At 42.5% G+C, this 18,484-nt stretch overlaps 1 protein-coding gene across 1 annotated transcript; it reads left to right on the forward strand.

Annotated features, from left to right (window-relative positions):
• The first annotated feature begins 1,101 nt into the window (after positions 1-1,101).
• SRP9 (signal recognition particle 9) lies at positions 1,102-13,805 on the forward strand. The gene is made up of 3 exons (XM_004028469.5): positions 1,102-1,358; positions 6,632-6,700; positions 12,580-13,805. The coding sequence occupies exons 1-3, from the start codon at positions 1,287-1,289 to the stop codon at positions 12,697-12,699; spliced, it is 261 nt and encodes an 86-aa protein (XP_004028518.1). The 5' UTR covers positions 1,102-1,286; the 3' UTR covers positions 12,700-13,805.
• Positions 13,806-18,484: the final 4,679 nt, after the last annotated feature.

Genomic DNA, 18,484 nt, shown 5'->3' on the forward strand with positions numbered 1-18,484 from the left:
CCTCAGCCTCCCAGAGTGCTGGGATTGCAGGTGTGCACCACCGCTTCCCACCTATTTTTTTCTAATAGGCTTCCTTATTCATTTCTCACAATGGCTTTTCCAAACCTTCTCCTCAAGGATCCAAACCCATCCTTGCTTCCTCAAAGATCCAAAACCACCCTTCCTATTTACGAAGGTGGTCTCCTGTCTTAGGTGACAAGAAAATGTACCTTCTTGCCCTCGTATCTACATGCTCACCTATACCCTCACCCGACTTTTCCTTCTTCCTCACCCCATCAAAGGCAATAATGCACCTGTTTTTATTCATCTGGGCCTTTGGTCTTCCCCTTCATATTTCCCGAGACCTCGCTTTCTTCTTTCTCTTGTATTTTTGATTTTTCTATCTCTTATGTGTCCTTCTCTAAAAGTTATAAACATGCACAAAATCTTTCCATCTCAAAATATAATACTCTTTACCTGGTGTCCCCTTCAGGCCATCTTCTTTATTTATTTACTTTTGCGCCAGCGTCTTGCTCTGAAGCCCAGGCTGGGTGCGTAGCGCGATCATGGCTCACTGCAGCCTTGGACTCCTGGGCTCAAGCGATCCTCCTGCTTGGAGGATCAGATTTTTTATCCTTGCAGAAGTGATAATATGGCTTCTTCCTCATCTCCTAAACACCAGTCATCTGACATACACTGCAGATCTAAAATGGGCCTACGGGTTCTGCCCTTCCTTGCCTACCTGTTGAGCTTGCACCGCTTCTGTGAGTCTCCCCCCACCCACAAGTGATCCTTCTTCCTTCGCGCTCCACTAACCCGGCATAAATGTTTATCATATAAAGTTTTCCGTTGCACTCTTGTGTTTATGTCTCCTGGCTTCTTCACCAAGCTGTGTGACAGCTGGGCCCTGTCGCCTCCTTCCTCGTATCTGCAGCGCCTATCGCAGAGCCGCTTAATCTTTGCTGAAGGCAGCTGCGGTTCAGCCCTGAGGGCCACGGGACGGACGCCACTCATTCAGCCCTACCGGGGGCGCTGTGGCAGCCGGCATTGGTTGCCGTGCCCTCCACTTGTCTCGCTCAGCTCTCGAGCCACACGCCCTGGGCTCCGCCCACTCCCTGACAACATCCCTCCTGCCCATTGGGCGAGCATGGACGGGGCTGTCCAATGGAGCGAGGCGTTGGTGCCAGGAGGCGCCGCCATCTTGGGGCTGCTGGGACTCGCGTCGGTTGGCGACTCCCGGACGTAGGTAGTTTCTTGGGCCGGGTTCTGAGGCCTTGCTTCTCTTTACTTTTCCACTCTAGGCCACGATGCCGCAGTACCAGACCTGGGAGGAGTTCAGCCGCGCTGCCGAGAAGCTTTACCTCGCTGACCCTATGAAGGTAAATCGCCGGCGGGGCCGCTGCTTTGGGCCCCAGGCCAGGATGTCTTCCCGCCATCCACTCGACCCCTGGAGCTTCCCCAGTGCTCCCAGGAGGTGCTGGGAATGAACACAAATGGACCCTGCCAAGTTAATGTTCTGCTCCCTCGTCTCCTTCTTCCCTGATCTAGCGGCCCAGTGAGGCCCTGAAGCTGGCAACAGCCAGGTTCATCTCGGCCCTAAACATTTCTGCAATCGATCTTCCCGCCCCAGTCCCTCAGCTTCCTTTATGGCTTCGGTTGTTTTACGAGTCCCTGAAGCCAGGGCTCCTCCCCCTGCAGCTTCCTGTCCTTTGTCTTGGTTCACTTTTCCCGTACCGCCTAGGCGGTAAGGGTACCTCATGTATATAAAACTGATGATGTTTTTCTACTGCCGCTCAGACATTCTTGAAAGATTCCAATTTGGAAGCATCTGTACCCCCCAGAATATTGGTTCTTAGTATTTTGGGAGTCACAGGCTTTGAGAACATAAGAATAATATTTGCACCTTTCCTCAGAAAAATGGTATAAGTAAATGTATAAGTAGATGTTTGCAAACAATTTTAAGGGATTCATGGACGTCTGAAATACATTCTTAGCCCCCGCAAAAATTATAATGGAGGTGGATGTCAGAGGTTAGCTCATTATTAAAAAGCAAAGGAGTCCAAGTGATGGGAGTTTAGCATTCGGGTCTTACTTTTCGTCTCTTGAGGTTTTGGTTATTTTATTGTCATGTCTAAGAATTATTTGAAGCATCTTCGTGTTAATTAAAAGTTCTGCTTCTTTTTAGAACTCAGCATATTGAAGGGATTTTATACTGAAAACCTCAGACCTGGTTATGTATGATGCTTCTTTTGTTTTGTGTTTGTTGTAACTCAGTTATCTCTTTTATGCTCCATTCATTTCCCACTCTCGTGTTACTGACCCCAAGTTAAATTAGATTCTGTGGGAGACACAAAGGTGAATGAGATTCCGTTCAACCCTTAAGGAGCTGGTATTATTGGAGGGTATTATAGATACAGTGTATTGTGACTGTATCCCTCGGAGAAGAAAGAAAATTAAAAGCAGATAAAATCTCGGAAAAACGGGGCTCAGGATCTTTTTTTTTTTTAAATATTTTTATTTTTTTTGAGACGAAATCTCGCACTGTCGCCCGGACTGGAGTACAATGGCTCAATCTCAGCTCACTGCAACCTCCACTTCCTGGGTTCAAACGATTCTCCTGCCTCAGCTTCCCGAGTAGCTAGGTTTACAGGCGCCTGCCACCACACCTGGCTAATTTTTTGTATTTTTAATAGAGGCGGGGTTTCACCATCTTGGCCAGGCTGGTCTGGAACTCCTGACCTTGTGATCCACCCGCGTTGGCCTCCCAAAGTGTTGGGATTACAGGTGTGAGCCACTGCGCCCAGCCCGGGGCTCAGGATTTACTGTGTGAAAGTATTGATGATCATTAAGTAATATGAATTATGTTTTAAATGTATGCAGTGAGCTGGTAACCTGTAACTCCAATGCCACATACAGTTTATAGTGCATATAAGTTTAAAGTGTGCAGCAAGAAATGTTGATAATTATGATTAAAAATAGTATTAGACCCACAGAAAGACCTAGGTAAGTAACAAGCTATAAAACATTCTTAGTTCTATTTTTTACAATAAAATGATACAATAATAAATGATGGAAATTGTATTTTTTAAATTGAGTAATTCGTTTATAACACTGGTGACTTCTGGTTGCTTCATTTGGTTAGCTTCCCTTGTTGGCAGGGTCATTTGTTTCTTCATTCAGACAATGCTACTCTGAGACCACACAGGACTTTTATCCAGAAGTACCCACAGTATAAACTAAAAATACTTGAGAAACAGTAAAGAATATATAAATTCACATCAAGAGTAACTGTACTGTAAGAATGTGATGGCAGTGGTAGGGAAAATGAAAATAATTAGAGCATCACTGTGAGCAAAGCATGTCTAGAATAGACGAGAAAGAGAATATTTCACCTCTTACCCAGTCAGAAAATTGCAGTTGGCACAGGCTGGAGTGCAGTGGCACAAATCACAGTTCGTTGCACCATTGAACTGGGCTGGAGTGATCCTCCCACCTCAGCCTCCTGAGTAGCTGAGACTACAGACATGTCACCATGCCTGCCTAATTTTTTTTGTTGTTGTTTTTTAAAGACGGGGCTCTTGCTTTGTTGCCCAGGTTGGTCTTAAATCCTTGCCTCAGGTGATTCTCCTGCCTCAGCTTCCCAACTAGCTGGGATTACAGACCCAAGCCATGGCGCCTGGCTTGACTGATACGTTGAGAGGGGAGAGGATGAGTGTAGAGGAAGAGCTTAACAGTTTTTTTTGTTTGTTTGTTTTCCAAGATGGAGTTTTGTTCTTGTTGCCCAGGCTGGAGGGCAGTGGCGCAATCTTGGCTCACTGCAACCTCCGCCTCTACGTGACAGGCATTTTACATATGTTTATATGTTACAGGCATTTAATATATATTTATGTATATTTACATAGATTTATGCATAATACATGAACAATTACAGCAACCCATCAAAGTATATAAATGAATGATTTTATATCTGTTAAGTGATTTACCTAGTTTTTTAAGAGATTAAGATGAAATTTGGACCCAGATCTTTGAACCCCAAGTCCATTCTCTTTCTGCTAGGGCTAAAGAACAAATTTTTTCAGGTCTCTGGAATCTGTTTTCCAAAATTCTCTGTCTTCTCTCCGCAACACATTTAACCTGTTGATTATACCCAGTATCTTTTTACCACTCTGTCTTGTATTGCTGTAATTGAAGATGGCATTACCACCGGATTATGTAATAACCTCTTTGTTGGTCTATCAGCCTTTTTAGTTCCTTAACACTCTTGCCACAACTGTCTAAAAAACAAAAGTTGAATTCTTCATCTCCTGCTTAAAAACTGGTTCTTTGATAACTGGATATAGTCCCAACTCCCAGTCACAGTCTGACCCATCTCCAGTCTTTCTGGCTTTGTCTCACCATTTTCATGATCTTCAGCTCTAGTCTCATGAAGCTACCAAATTGTATCCTTGTTCAGAATGGTTTTTAGCCTTTCTTCTGCCTTCTTCTATAAGGTTAAAACAAAAAAAGCATTTCAAAGCCACCTCCTTTTTTAGACTTTCCTTTTTCCCAGTCTAAATTACTTGTTTTCTCTAGCATTTTATCTGTATATCCGTTTATAGGACTTAATTCATTCTGTCCTTGTGTTTTGGTTATTTTTGGTAAAGAACCTTGATTTTTCTTTCTTTATGGCATCTGACATGGTGATTCGGCACCCTCTAAATTACCAAATGGACCCCTTTATAAACGATTGGCCTTTTTTCTTTTCTTTTCTTTTCTTTTTTTTTTTTTTTTTTTTGAGACAGAGTTTTGCTTTTGTTGTCCAGGCTGGAGTGCAGTGGTGCAATCTCAGCTCACTGCAACCTCCGCCTCCCAAGTTCAAGCGATTCTCCTGCCTCAGCCTCCGGAGTAGATGGGATTACAGACACCCACCACCATGCCCAGCTAATTTTTGTATTTTTAGTAGAGACAGGGTTTCACCATGTTGGCCAGACTGATCTCGAACTCCTGACCTCGTGAGTGAACTCCTGCCCTCCCAAAGTGCTGGGATTATAGGCATGAGCCACTGCGCCCAGCCATGATTGGCCTTTTAACTCTCATTTCTCCTAAATGAAACCAGTGAGTGTTCCTTTAACTGAGAGTTAAAACTTCACATAGTTGTCATGCTTAGTATATTTTTAAGTGTTTCGTTTCTAGAGAACTGAATTTTTAAAATATGTAAAACTGAATTCACTAGATCAATAAATAGAATCAGGTATTCTAAAGATAATTAACCTAGTTACTACTATTTATACCTGCTTAAATGCTTGATGAGTTCCGTTTCCTCCTTCACTCAGACAAATCGCATATAGTGATGTAACTTTTTTTTTCAGTCTCAGGAATGCAAAGACCGTAATGGGGAAAGCTGTAGGTTGCAGTTCCATTAGCCCTTTTTATTTAGTTTCCAGAATTGTCTTGAGGCCTCTGGTGCTAGATTGTAACCATTTTAAAATTATGTTTCTGTTCTGGCTTGTAGATAACTAGCAGTTTTTATTTTATTTTATTTATTTATTTATTTTTTGAAATGGAGTCTCGCTCTGTCCCCAGGCTGGAGTGCAATGGTGCGATCTCGGCTCACTGCAAGCTCCACCTCCCTGGTTCACACCATTCTCTTGCCTCAGCCTCTCGATTAGCTGGGACTGCAGGCACTCGCCACCACGCCCGGCTAATTTTTTGTATTTTTTAGTAGAGACGGGGTTTCACCGTGTTAGCCAGGATGGTCTCAATCTCCTGACTTTGTGATCCACCCGTCTTGGCCTCCCAAAGTGTTGAGATTACAGGCGTGAGCCACCGCGCCTGGCCGATACTTAGCAGTTTTTAAAACAGCTAGCTAAACAAGAGTTACTGATACTGGTTAGGGAAAAACTGCGATACACTGTGCTTGAATCCATCACTGAAAAAAAATAATGTTCATGGAAGTGTTCTTGGGAGATGTCTTATAGGAATATGCTAATATCTAAATGCCTTGGCAATCTGTAGAATATTGAACATAAAGTATTGTGTAACATGGAACTTCAGTATAGGAGTTATTCTGGTTTATGGAAAAGTTGGTGGAGACTTCAAGGCAGAATTCTGCTTTTATGTAATAATGCGTTATGTTCTACCTTCGTGATAAAGACCTGATTTTGCTGAATATTTTAGTCCGAATCCGCTTGCTAAGATCTGTGGAAAAATGGAAAGTGTGAATTGCACTGACCTGCAGCACTGTTTGCTAATGAATGGATTTGGACTTTTTAACTAGCCATTTCTGCTAAATGTTTTCCTCCCTTTCCTGTCATTCCTCTGTGGCTAGGTGTGTTGGTGTATGTTCTTATTGGCAAGAAATGCCACCTTATAAGTCTCACAGACATTCCCTGCATGTGGATGTGTTTTGAGAATGTTCAGTACATCTCTTCAAACTGGCTGCAAATAAAATAGCCAACTTTTTAAAAGTCTTAAATAAGTGGTAGCAAAGGAATGAACTAAAATAGCTGATTTTTTTTTTAACCTCATTTCAGTTTAGTTTATAGTAAAAATGCCTTTAGATGTTTGGGGGTATTTATTCTAAAAGGATCCTTTTCAGCCTACCTGAAGACTAAATTATTTATAAGAAATGTCATCTGTCTTCACTGTTTCTAAATATGTATTTTTGTTTCAGGCACGTGTGGTTCTCAAATATAGGCATTCTGATGGGAACTTGTGTGTTAAAGTAACAGATGATTTAGTTGTAAGTATACATTTTTATTTGTTACATACTTTCAGATTTGTTTGAGTTAATTATTTGTTTGAAATTATTTACTTAGAGTTTATGGAGATTACCCATTAGGATGCTTATTTTGCATTTCATTCAAAGATGAAGAACCTCATTCTAGCAGCTACTTTTGTAGACCCTCAGGAAATAATTTAACCTGCTTTCTTAATGCATTATGTCAAGTGTCTTTAATAAGTGCTGTCTTCAGACCTTAAGCAACAGAAATGTAGAGACCAAATTGGATGTAAGGGAGTAAAAGTTTCCTTTAAATGACAGTGTTTGAACACAAGTTACAGACTTTATTGTATTTCCTGTCTTTGATATGCTCACTCTTGTTACTTCCTCATATCCCATTCATTCCTTAACCCTCTGCCATTTGTTTTCTGCATATGGTACTCCAGTGAAACTGCTCTTTGTGAGAGCACATCAGCAGCTCCTTTCTTTTCAAACCCAGTGGTCTTATTATTCATATCTTATTTGACCTCCTTGCTGCTTTTGATACAGAAGCCCACTCTTTCATAGAAATAATTATTTTGGCACCTGTGGTTCTGTTTTATCTTGGCCTTACTATTCTGTGTTTCTGTTGTTTCATTCTTCTTTGCTGATTGTTTTTTTTTTTATGTGCCCCATATATATGTGCTTCTCTAGGATTCTGTCCTTGATTGTCTTTTCATACAGCTTCTGGAGCAGTTCATTTAATTGAGTCTAATACTGCATCTGTCTATGTCTACTTGCAAATGTGTGTTTAGTTCATATTCTTCTGACTTTCTGACTAGCATCTGTATCTCACATACCCTCAAAATTCACTTATCTACAGTGGAGTTTATCATCTGTTCTTTTTTTTTCTTTTTTTTTTTTTTTTTGTTGAGACGGAGTCTTGCTCTGTCGCCCAGGCTGGAGTGCAGTGGTGTGATCTCGGCTCACTGCAAGCTCTGCCTCCCGGGTTCATGCCATTCTTCTGCCTCAGCCTCCCGAGTAGCTGGGACTACAGGCACCCACCACCACGCCCGGCTAATTTTTTTTTGTATTTTTAGTAGAGACAGGGTTTCACCATGTTGGCCAGGATGATCTGGATCTCCTGACCTCGTGATCCACCCATCTCGGCCTCCCAAAATGCTGGGATTACAGGCATGAGCCACCCCGCCCGGCCTATCATCTGTTCTTAAACTAGCTCCTTCTCACGCCTGTAATCCCAGCATTTTGGAAGGTCAAGCGGGCAGATCACAAGGTCAGGAGATCGAGACCATCCTGGCTAACACGGTGAAACCCCATCTCTACTAAAAATACAAAAAAATTAGCCAGGCGTGGTGGCGGGCACCTGTAGTCCCAGCTACTCAGGAGGCTGAGGCAGGAGAATGGCGTGAACCTGGGAGGTGGAGCTTGCAGTGAGCAGAGATCATGCCACTGCACTCTAGCCTGGGTGACACAGCAAGACTCCATCTCAAAAAAAAACAAACAAAAAAACTAGTTTCTTCTTCTGTTCCTACCTTCCTACCTTTAGTTGCATTATTTTCCACGTGGTCAGAAATCTGGGGATTTTTTTTAATTAAAAAAATTTTTTTAGAGACGGTATCGCTGTGTTGCCCAGGCTGGTCTTGAACTCCTGGCTTCAAGCAGTCCTCCCACTCAGCCTCCCAAGTTGCTGGGATTACACACATGGGCCACAGTGCACAGCCCAGAGTGATTTCTATTTAGACGGAGTCTCGCTCTGTTGCGAGGCTGGAGTGCAGTGGGCGATCTCTGCTCACTGCAGCCTCCGCCTCCTGGGTTCAAGTGATTCTCCTGCCTCAGCCTCCTGAGTAGCTGGGACTACAGCCACGCACCACCACGCCCAACTAATTTTTTTTTTTTTTTTTTTTTAGTAGAGACGGGGTTTTCACCATGTTGACCAGGATGGTCTCCATCTCTTGACCTCATGATCAACCCACCTTGGCCTCCGAAAGTGCTGAGATTACAGGGGTGAGCCACTGCGCCTGGGCTTTTCTTTTTATTTGTTTGTTTGTTTGTTTGATGGAGTCTCGCTCTGTCGCCCAGGCTGGAGTGCAGTGGCACAATCTCGGCTCACTGCAAACTGCCTCCTGGGTTCACGCCATTCTCCTGCCTCAGCCTCCTGAGTAGCTGGGACTACAGGCGCCTGCCACCACGCCTGGCTAATTTTGTGTATTTTTAGTAGAGACGGGGTTTCACCCTGTTAGCCAGGATGGTCTCGAACTCCTGACCTTGTGATCTGCCCGCCTCGGCCTCCCAAAGTGTTGGGATTACAGGCGTGAGCCACTGTGTCTGGACTTTTTTTTTTTTTTTTTCTTTCTTTTTTTTTTTTTAAAGAAGGAGTCTGGCTCTATTACCCAGACTGGAGTGCAATGGTTCATTCTTGGCTCACTGCAACCTCTGCCTTCCGGGTTCAAGCAATTCTCCTGCCTCGGCCTCCCAAGTAGGTGGGATTACAGGTGGGCACCACCACACCCAGCTAATTTTTGTATTTTTAGTAGAGATGAGATTTCACCATGTCGCCCAGGCTGGTGTTGAACTCCTGACCTCAAGCGATTCACCCACCTCGGCCTCCCAAAGTGCTGGGATTACAGGTGTGATTCACCACGCCCAGCCCCAGAGTGATTTCTGAAAGGCTAATTTGATTGTTACTCCCTTGCTTAGAAACCTTTAAACTCCACCCTTGCATCCTCTCTAATCTCTGTCATTTCTATATTATGTAAGAGCTCCTTTAATGTGCTGTGATGTGTTAGGCCTCAGTGCTTTTAAACATTGTTTCCTCCTTTGCAATATTGAATCCCACCTCCACCCCTAATGTGGCCAGACTGCTGCTTATCTTTCAAAACCCAACTTGAGGATTACTTCATCTCTTGCTTTTCATTTTGGCTTTTTGTGCTGTATCACAGTTCTTTTATCACATTTGTCTTTTTAATAGACTGCCCTTCAAGACAATAGAGATAGATCAGTAATATTCTTACATGTTTTATTTCCATTGCCTACTATGATGTCTTGACCCAGAGAGCACTCAGTAAACATTTTTTAAATAGTTCTTTTGAAAATTTTATAGAGTGATTTTAAAAATCACTTTTTGTCTTTGGTCATATATTGTATTTGTGTTCAGGGTTCCATTATGATGAGATTGCATGAAGTTAGACCTTTTAGTGATTACCATGTCTTCTAAGAACCAATTGAATATAGTGAGTAGCTGAACATGTGGAAAAGGAAGAGTGAATCGAGATGTAGTATACTGGACATAGATTGAAGAGATGTGAATCCTAGCTTAGTCATTTACTAGCATTTTGGCCTTGGAAAAGCTTAGGCTAAAAGTTTAGCCTTCTGGTCTCAATTTCCTCATCTGTAAAGTATCATAGTGATAGTAAAAAAATATATGAAAGTATCTAACATTAGTGCTTACCCTTGGTAGATTGAGTACATGTATTCTTTTGTTTGTTGGTTGGTTGGTTGATTGCTTTTTTTTTTTAAGAGACAGTGTCTTGCTCTATTGCTCAGGCTGCAGTGCAGTGGCATGATCATAGCTCACTGCATCCTCGACCTCCTGGGCTCAAGCGGTCCTCTTGCTTCAGCCTCCTGAATAGCAGAGACTACAGGTGTGCACCACCACACTCAGCTAATTTTTAAATTTTTTTGTCAAGACAAGGTCTCATTATATTGCCCAGGTTGATCTGGAACTCCTGGACTCAAGCCATCTTTCTGTCTTAGCCTCCCAAACCACTGGGATTACGGGTGTGAACCACTAAGTACTTCTTAAATCTTGACATTCCACACAGAAAAATTTTAATTGTGATTGTCACAGAGTGGTTAGGTATACTTGCTGAAGAAAAACCCCTATGTCCTGTCTTAAAAATAGGGGAATAGGCTGGGCGCCGTGGCTCATGCTTGTAATCCCAGCATTTTGGGAGGCTGAGGTGGGCGGATCATGAGGTCAGGAGTCCGAGACCAGCCTGACCAACACAGTGAAACCCCGTCTCTACTAAAAATACAAAAATTAGCGTGGTGGTGGGTGCCTGTAATCTCAGCTACTCGGGAGGCTGAGGCAGGAGAATCGCTTGAACCTGGGAGGCGGAGGTTACAGTGAGCCAAGATTGTGCCACTGCACTCTAGCCTGGGTGACAGAACTAGACTCGGTCTCAAAAAAAAATAAAATAAAATAGGGGAATAAATGCAGAACGAATTTTAATACAAAAGGCCTTATCTCCAATTGATGGCTCTTTTTGCCCTGTTAATGATTGAATATAATTAAGGATCCATGTTAACTTCGACTTTTTTATAATCCCATGTATGCATCATTTTTCTAATCCCATAATTGATTTATAATACTGTCTTCTATGGACCTAAAATCTTTTTCTGTCAGAAACTTCAGTGAGAAGGTATGTACATTCTCTCATAGGACATATGCTAAAATTTTAATGATGAAGATTAATATGGCCTTTTTACAAGATTGCCGCACAAATTTGTACAATGCGTGGATAAAAATTTTTTTTAAGTGCGTTGTTTAAAAGGCTGAATGAATTCAGATCAGTTGGGCATGATGAGGTTGAACTTCAAGTTATTTAAGTTGTTGACTTTTATTATAGGATCATTAGTTCCTGTTGTTTAAAACTCATGTGAACCTTTAAGATAGGCTGAAGAAAAGTGGATCTGTACTACAAAATGAGGAAAGGGCTGCCAGCTTAAAGTTGTTGTTTTTGAAGATTCTACAACAGATGGCTTTATGACCAGCCATAAGCAGATCTTAAGTATCTAGTGAAGAATTTAACTGCTAACAAGGAAGAATTTGGTTTGATTTAAAAGTAATATCTTCAAGCCTGGGCAACATGGAGAAACCCCGTCTCTACTAAAAATAGAAAAATTAGCTGGGTGTGATTGTGTGTGCCTGTAGTCCCAGCTACTCAGGAAGCTGAGGATCGCTTGAGCCCAGGACACAGGTTGCAGTGAGCTGAGATTGCGCCACTACACCCCCAACCTGGGCCACAGAGTGAGACACTGTCTCAAAAATACATACCTTCAGCAAATCAAGATTTTTTTTTTTTTTTTTTTTGAGATGGAATCTCACTCTGTCGCCCAGGCTGGAGTGCAGTGGCATGATCTTGGCTCACTGCAGCCCTGACTCCTGGGTTCAAGCGATTCTCCTGCCTCAGCCTCCTAAGTAGCTGGGATTACAGGCGCACGCCACCATGCCCAGCTAATTTTTGTATTTTTAGTAGAGACGGGGTTTCACCATATTGGCCAGGCTGGTCTCGAAGTGCTGACCTGGTGGTCCGCCTGCCTCGGCCTCCCAGAGTGCTGGGATTACAGGTGTAAGCCACCACGCCTGGCCAAGAAAATCAAGATTTACCTGGTTTATGTGTTGACCAGCTATATACAGAGAATTCTAGATTTTTTTCTAAAAATTATTATCAAACCCCCAATTTCACCAGTAGAAAAAGAGATCTTAAGATTTCTGTGGTTTTTTTTTCCAGCATAACTCAGTTACTTATGGCTGGGGAGAAAATATGTAGGGAGATAATCTAATACCTAATTTGAAGGAAGAAAATATCTAATTCTAAGCCTTGAGTTCTTCTCATCAGACCATAGCAGGATTTAACATTTAACATTTTTCAGAAGCTTCTAATAGACTTCATTTAGTTTTTTGTCCACAGCAGTGGCATTTAAATTACTGTACTTTAAGACATGGAATTGCTGGAGGCTTGGAAACTTGAGTGCAATTTCCCTAGTACGACCCTCCAAGGAGAATAGAGCAAAACAGTGGTAGGAAAAACTCTCAAAATTTTACCCAATTGTATGTTTTCTACATTGTCAGTATCTAGTTTTATATAGTTAATGTGTACTTCTAAAATTTCTGACAGTGTTTGGTGTATAAAACAGACCAAGCTCAAGATGTGAAGAAGATTGAGAAATTCCACAGTCAACTAATGCGACTTATGGTAGCCAAGGAAGCCCGCAATGTTACCATGGAAACTGAGTGAATGGTTTGAAATGAAGACTTTGTCGTGTACTTAGGAAGTAAATATCTTTTGAATTAGAGAAAGTGTTGGGACAGAAAGTACTTTATGTAACTAAGTGGACTATTCAGAAGCTTAGAGGTCATTTTTTGTAATTTTCTTTTTAATGTTTACTTTAGAGAGCTAGGGATGCAAATGTTTTCAGTTAGAAAGGCTTTATTTACTTTTGGAAATTGAACAGGAAATGCATCTGTCTTAGAAACTGGAGATTATTTGATGTTAGGTAAAACATGTAATTGTTTCTCTGGCAAATTTGTATCAGTAATTTGAAAATGAGATATTAGGAAAAATCAATTCTTCTTAAATTTAGTTCATCTTTCTTTAAAAGAACATTAAATGTAACCATTTTGTCAGATCCATGTATTTTGGAGCATAAAATGTATGCTGTTGTGACCAATAAATATAAAATATGGTAATTGGAATTAACTCCACACCATAGTATGCATTGTTATACATACTGTGTACCTAATTGTGTATAGCAGTGTAGTCTCAATTATATCTAAAAGTAATTGTGACTAACAAGTATGCTTTGCCTTATTTCCACATTTAAACTACCTGTTAATATAAGGGATTTGTAGTATCAGCTTGTTGAGCAATGACTTTGAATCTTTCAGTGATCAGAAGCAGCAGTTATTTGAGTGTATGAATGGAATGATGATCACTGTACTATAATGTACTGAAACCACCATATTACAGAAATATTTACTACTCCATCTGTACTTTCTCAGAAGGGCTATGGATTAGTTGAACTGTCAAATCCTTGCATACTTCTGTGACACCCCTGCCCATTTTCTGTCTTTAATTAACCAAGGTGTTAGGTGTGACTGTCACAACTGTTATGTTTTCCAGTAAACTAGAAGTATGATATTTGATAATTATATTTGTATCCTAAATTTCACCACCTAAATGTAATGTTGATTCCTCAAGAATGAAATGAAGGCACTACATTGAAATATGTTTTGTATAAATTTGTCATGTTGAACAACATTTTAGCATGGTAAGTTCCCTTAGCTATATGAATTTTGGCATGTTTCAGAGAGATCAGTAAATAAAATATTAGATAAAATATATATTGTTTGTGTTGAAGTTTTTAACTTTTCAGAAATTGTTGATTTCTGAGCTGGGATATACTATATTCATTTAGTCCAAAATGAGCCTAGTAATGCTGAAAGCAAATTTTTTGTTTCTCAGTACTTTATATTATATGACTTTCTCTGCACTATATGTTAATAGCAAGTTTGTTTTCTTGAATTAGAAAAGTAACATCAAATAGTATAGGATTATTTTGGCTTTTTGTTTTTTTTTTCCCCCAGAATTAATGGGATCACCGTCAGGGGAGGGGAGAGGCTTGACCTTTTTCCCCCTTATTTAACACTACAGAGATGACCTGAAAAGGAGAGACTGGCATTTGGGTTCTTTGAGTCCTGGTAGCTTGTAACAGAGTGGTTAAGGACAGACATTCCAAGTCAGACTGCCTGGCTTTAAATCCTGGCTCCACTATTTCCTAACTCTGTGGTCTTAGACTAGATACTTTTCTAAGCCTTCATTTTCATCTCTGGAAATGGGGCCAACAATAGTACTTTGCTTGTAAGACTGTTAAGATTAAACATCATGATCCAAGGCTGGGCACAGTGGCTCATGCCTGTAATCCCAGCACTTTGCGAGGCTGAGGTGAGCGGTTCATTTGAGGCCAGGAGTTTGAAACCAGCCTGGCCAACAAGGTGAAACCCCATCTCTGCTACAAATACAAAAATGAGCTGGACACAGTGGCACACTGTTGGGGTGATCAGGCCCAACACCAGGCCATGGGGGCTACAAAGTCCAGCAGGATCAAAGGAATGAGAAAAGACAAGAGTGCGTAAAGTGGGCCAGGCATGGTGGCTCACGCCCGTAATCCCAGCACTTTGGGAGGCCGAGGCGGGCGGATCACAAGGTCAGGAGATCGAGACCATCCTAATGCCGTGAAACCCCGTCTCTACTAAAAATATGAAAAAAATTAGTTGGGTATGGTGGCGGGCACCTGTAGTCCCAGCTACTTGGGAGGCTGAGGCAGGAGAATGGTGTGAACCCGGGAGGCAGAGCTTGCAGTGAGCAGAGATCGCACCACTGCACTCCAGCCTGGGTTGACAGAGTGAGACTGGGTCTCAAAAAAAAAAAAGTGCATAAAGTGGGTCCAGAGGGCCAGTGCCAGATTGGAGGCTGTGAAGGCCCCAAGCTCTGGGAGCCCACACTATTTATTGGTGATCAAACAAAGAAGCAGGTGGTAAGGACTTGAGGGTAAACAGGTGAGGGCGTGAGGATGTGGGGTAGAAAGGTAGTGGTACATAAGTGTAGCTGTGATGGTTTAGCATTTCCTTTGATGCATATAGAATATGCTCTGCTGCTTGAGTTAATGGAGGACATGTTTACAAGTAAGAAGCAAGGAACCAAGTCTGTGCACATTCCAGAGGCTACTAGGGGTCTTACGCCCTGAGCCCTGGGTTCCATCCAAGCCACAAGGGGTTCTATGCCCTGGGCTTAGATTGTGGTGCGGCAGGGCAGCCTTCCACCCTTTGGCACAGAGCTTGGTGTTCCAAAGGCCACGAGGGGTTTTAGAACCTGGACCCCAGACATCTTTCAAGACTTACATTATGACAGACAAGCCAGTCCTGCCTCAGCTCTTCTACCAACAGCGCACACCTGTTGATCCCAGACAGAGTGGCTCACGTCTATAATCCTAGCACTTTGGGAGGCAGAGGCAGGTGGATCACCTGAGGTCAAGGGTTCGGGACCAACCTGGCCAACATGGTGAAACCCCATCTCTACTAAAAATACAAAAAAATTAGCCAGGTGTGGTGGCATACGCCTGTAATCCCAGCTACTTGGGAGGCTGAGGCAGGAAAATCGCTTGAACCTGGAGGGTGGAGGTTGCAGTGAGTTGAGATCCTGCCACTGCACTCCAGGGTGGGCGAAAGAGCGAAATCCATCTCAAAAAAAAAGAAAATCAAAAGGTGTGAAGGCAAGTTAATGGAGATAAGACAGTCTATTCAACAAATAGTGCTGGAAAAACTAGATATCCAAATGTTTTTAAAAAGTGAACTTTGAGCTCTACCTTGTACTATATACAAAAATTAAAAAGATAGATTATAGTTCTAAATGTAAAACCATAAAACTTATAAGAAGAAAAGATAGGAAGAAATCTTCGTGACCTTGGTTAGGCAAAGATTGAGAAACAACACCAAAAAAAATCTGTAAAAGAAAAAAATGATAAACTGGACTTCTTTAAAATTAAAATCTTCTGCTATTCTAAAGACACTGTTAAGAGAATGAAAAGACAAGCCACATGTTAGAAAAAAATTATTTGCAGCTGGGCACAGTGACACACACCTGTAGTCCCAGCTCCTTGGCAGGCTGAGGTTGGAGACCAGCTTAGTCAACACAGCCAGGCCTTGTCTCAAAAAAAAAAAAAAGAGAGAGACCCAGGGTGGTGGCTCACACCTGTAATCCCAGCACTTTGGGAGGCCGAGGCAGGTGGATCACTTGAGGTCAGGAGTTTGAGACCACCCTGGCCTACATGGTGAAACCCAGTCAGTCTCTACTAAAAATACAAAAATTAGCTGGGCACGGTGGCACATGCCTGTAGTCCCAGCTACTAGGGAGGCTGAGGCATGAGAATTGCTTGAACCTGGGAGGTGGAGGTTGCAGTGAGCCGAGATCGAGACATTGCACTCCAGCCTGGCCAAGAAGAGTGAACACTTATCTCACAAAAAAAAAAAAAAAAAAAAAAAAAGGAAGAAATTGCATTATTCATTTTATTGCAAAATATCTTTGACAATTTTCAATGGATTTTTATATTGCCATTGACTCCATATACACGATTGTAATCATCTACTTTCACTTCACCCTTCTCTGTGATTAAATCTTTGAAAAATCCTAGCTTTAGCTGTTACTAGGGGAGATGAGCTTTCCTCCTGCTTTGATGAATTCTTTCCTCATGGACAAGTTAACTCTCTGGAGCAGACGGGGGCTGCGTAGCACAGTGGTTAAGAAGAGGCCTTGGAACCAGTTGGTCTGGCCTCCATCTAGCTCTGCCTTCCACTGGCTGCAGGTCCTCTGGCACGTCACTGAACACCTCTGGGTGTCAATGGCCTCAGGTGGAATGGAGTTAATGCAGGAACCTACCTGAGGATGAAATGCAGACATCACCTGAGATAATACATGTGAAGTACCTAGTCCATTGTCTGGCCTATTAGGAGACCTAGCTGATTTAATTATTTATGATTCAAATATGTTTATTCATTCATCTTCTCACAAATATTGAGCTTTTAAAACATAGTGAGAGCTAGATCATAAATCTCCCTCCCAGGTGCCCACTAAGCTGTGCCCCAGGCCTTCTGACCTCAGCCTTCCCAGATGACCTCTGACTCTGCTCTCCTTGCCCACACAGAGCTCAGGGCGACTGTGACCCTGAAGCACCAGTGACCGAGGGCACCTGGTGCTGCCACCAGGAGATGTACACTGACCTGCAGGGGATGAAGTGGGCCAAGAACTGGGTGCTGGAGCCCCTGGGTTTCCTGGCTTACAAGTGTGTGGGCACCTGCCAGCAGCCCCTGGAGGCCCTGGCCTTCAATTGGCCATTTCTGGGGCCGCGACAGTGCATCGCCTTGGAGACTGCCTCGCTGCCCGTGATCGTCAGCATCAAGGAGGAGGCAGGACCAGGCCCCAGGTGGTCAGCCTGCCTAACATGAGGGTCCACCACTACGCCCCGCTAATTTTTGTAATTTTAGTAGAGATGAGGTTTCACCATGTTGGCCAGGCTGGTCTCAAACTCCTGACCTCAGGTGATCCACCCGCCTCAGCCTCCCAAAGTGCTGGGATTACAGACATGAGCCACCACGCCCGGCCCTCCTATTCTACTTTCAAGTCTTTTGGTATTTGTCTCTGTATATTTAAATATTATGCTTATAATGCATTCTTCTTACACTAAACCCTACTGCTCCCACTCCATCCCCCCAATATATTTATAATTTTTGTAAAATTTATAATTTTACAAAAGTAATAATTATAATTTTTGTAAAATCAATAATGTCTTTTTTTTTTTTTTGAGATGGTCTCACTCTGTTGCTTAGGCTGGAGTGTAGTGGCGCAATCTCAGCTCACTGCAACCTCCGCCTCCCGGGTTCAAGCAATTCTCGTACCTCAGCCTCCCGAATAGCAGGGATTACAGGCATGCACCACCAAGCCCGGCTAATTTTTGTATTTTTAGTAGCGACAGGGTTTCACCATGTTGGCCAGGCTGGTCTCAATCTCCTGGCCTCAAGTAATTCACCTGCCTCGGCCTCCCAAAGTGCTGCGATTACAGGTGTGAGCCACTACACCAGGCCTAAATCAATAATGCCTACAAAATTATGATTATATAAATATTGTCCGCTACAGAGCCAAGCAATGTGCCATTATTACATTTTCTTTCTCAAACGATTTTCCATTTTTCCTGTAGTTTTTTCCCTTTGCTTATTTTTCTATATACTGTCTTAATTTCCCCCACCCCCAATATACCATTGGATGTGACAAATGTCCATTTATATTATTTTCCAAAAACTTTATCTGTTGGCCGGGCGCGGTGGCTCACGCCTATAATCCCAGCACTTTGGGAGGCTGAGGCGGGTGGATCACGAGGTCAGGAGATCGAGACCATCCTGGCTAACATGGTGAAACCCCGTCTCTACTAAAAATATTTAAAAAAACAAAATTAGCCGGGCGTGGCGGCGTG

Source organism: Gorilla gorilla, chromosome 1 (assembly GCF_029281585.2).
Source record: "Gorilla gorilla gorilla isolate KB3781 chromosome 1, NHGRI_mGorGor1-v2.1_pri, whole genome shotgun sequence".
NCBI classification, from domain to species: Eukaryota; Metazoa; Chordata; class Mammalia; order Primates; family Hominidae; genus Gorilla; species Gorilla gorilla.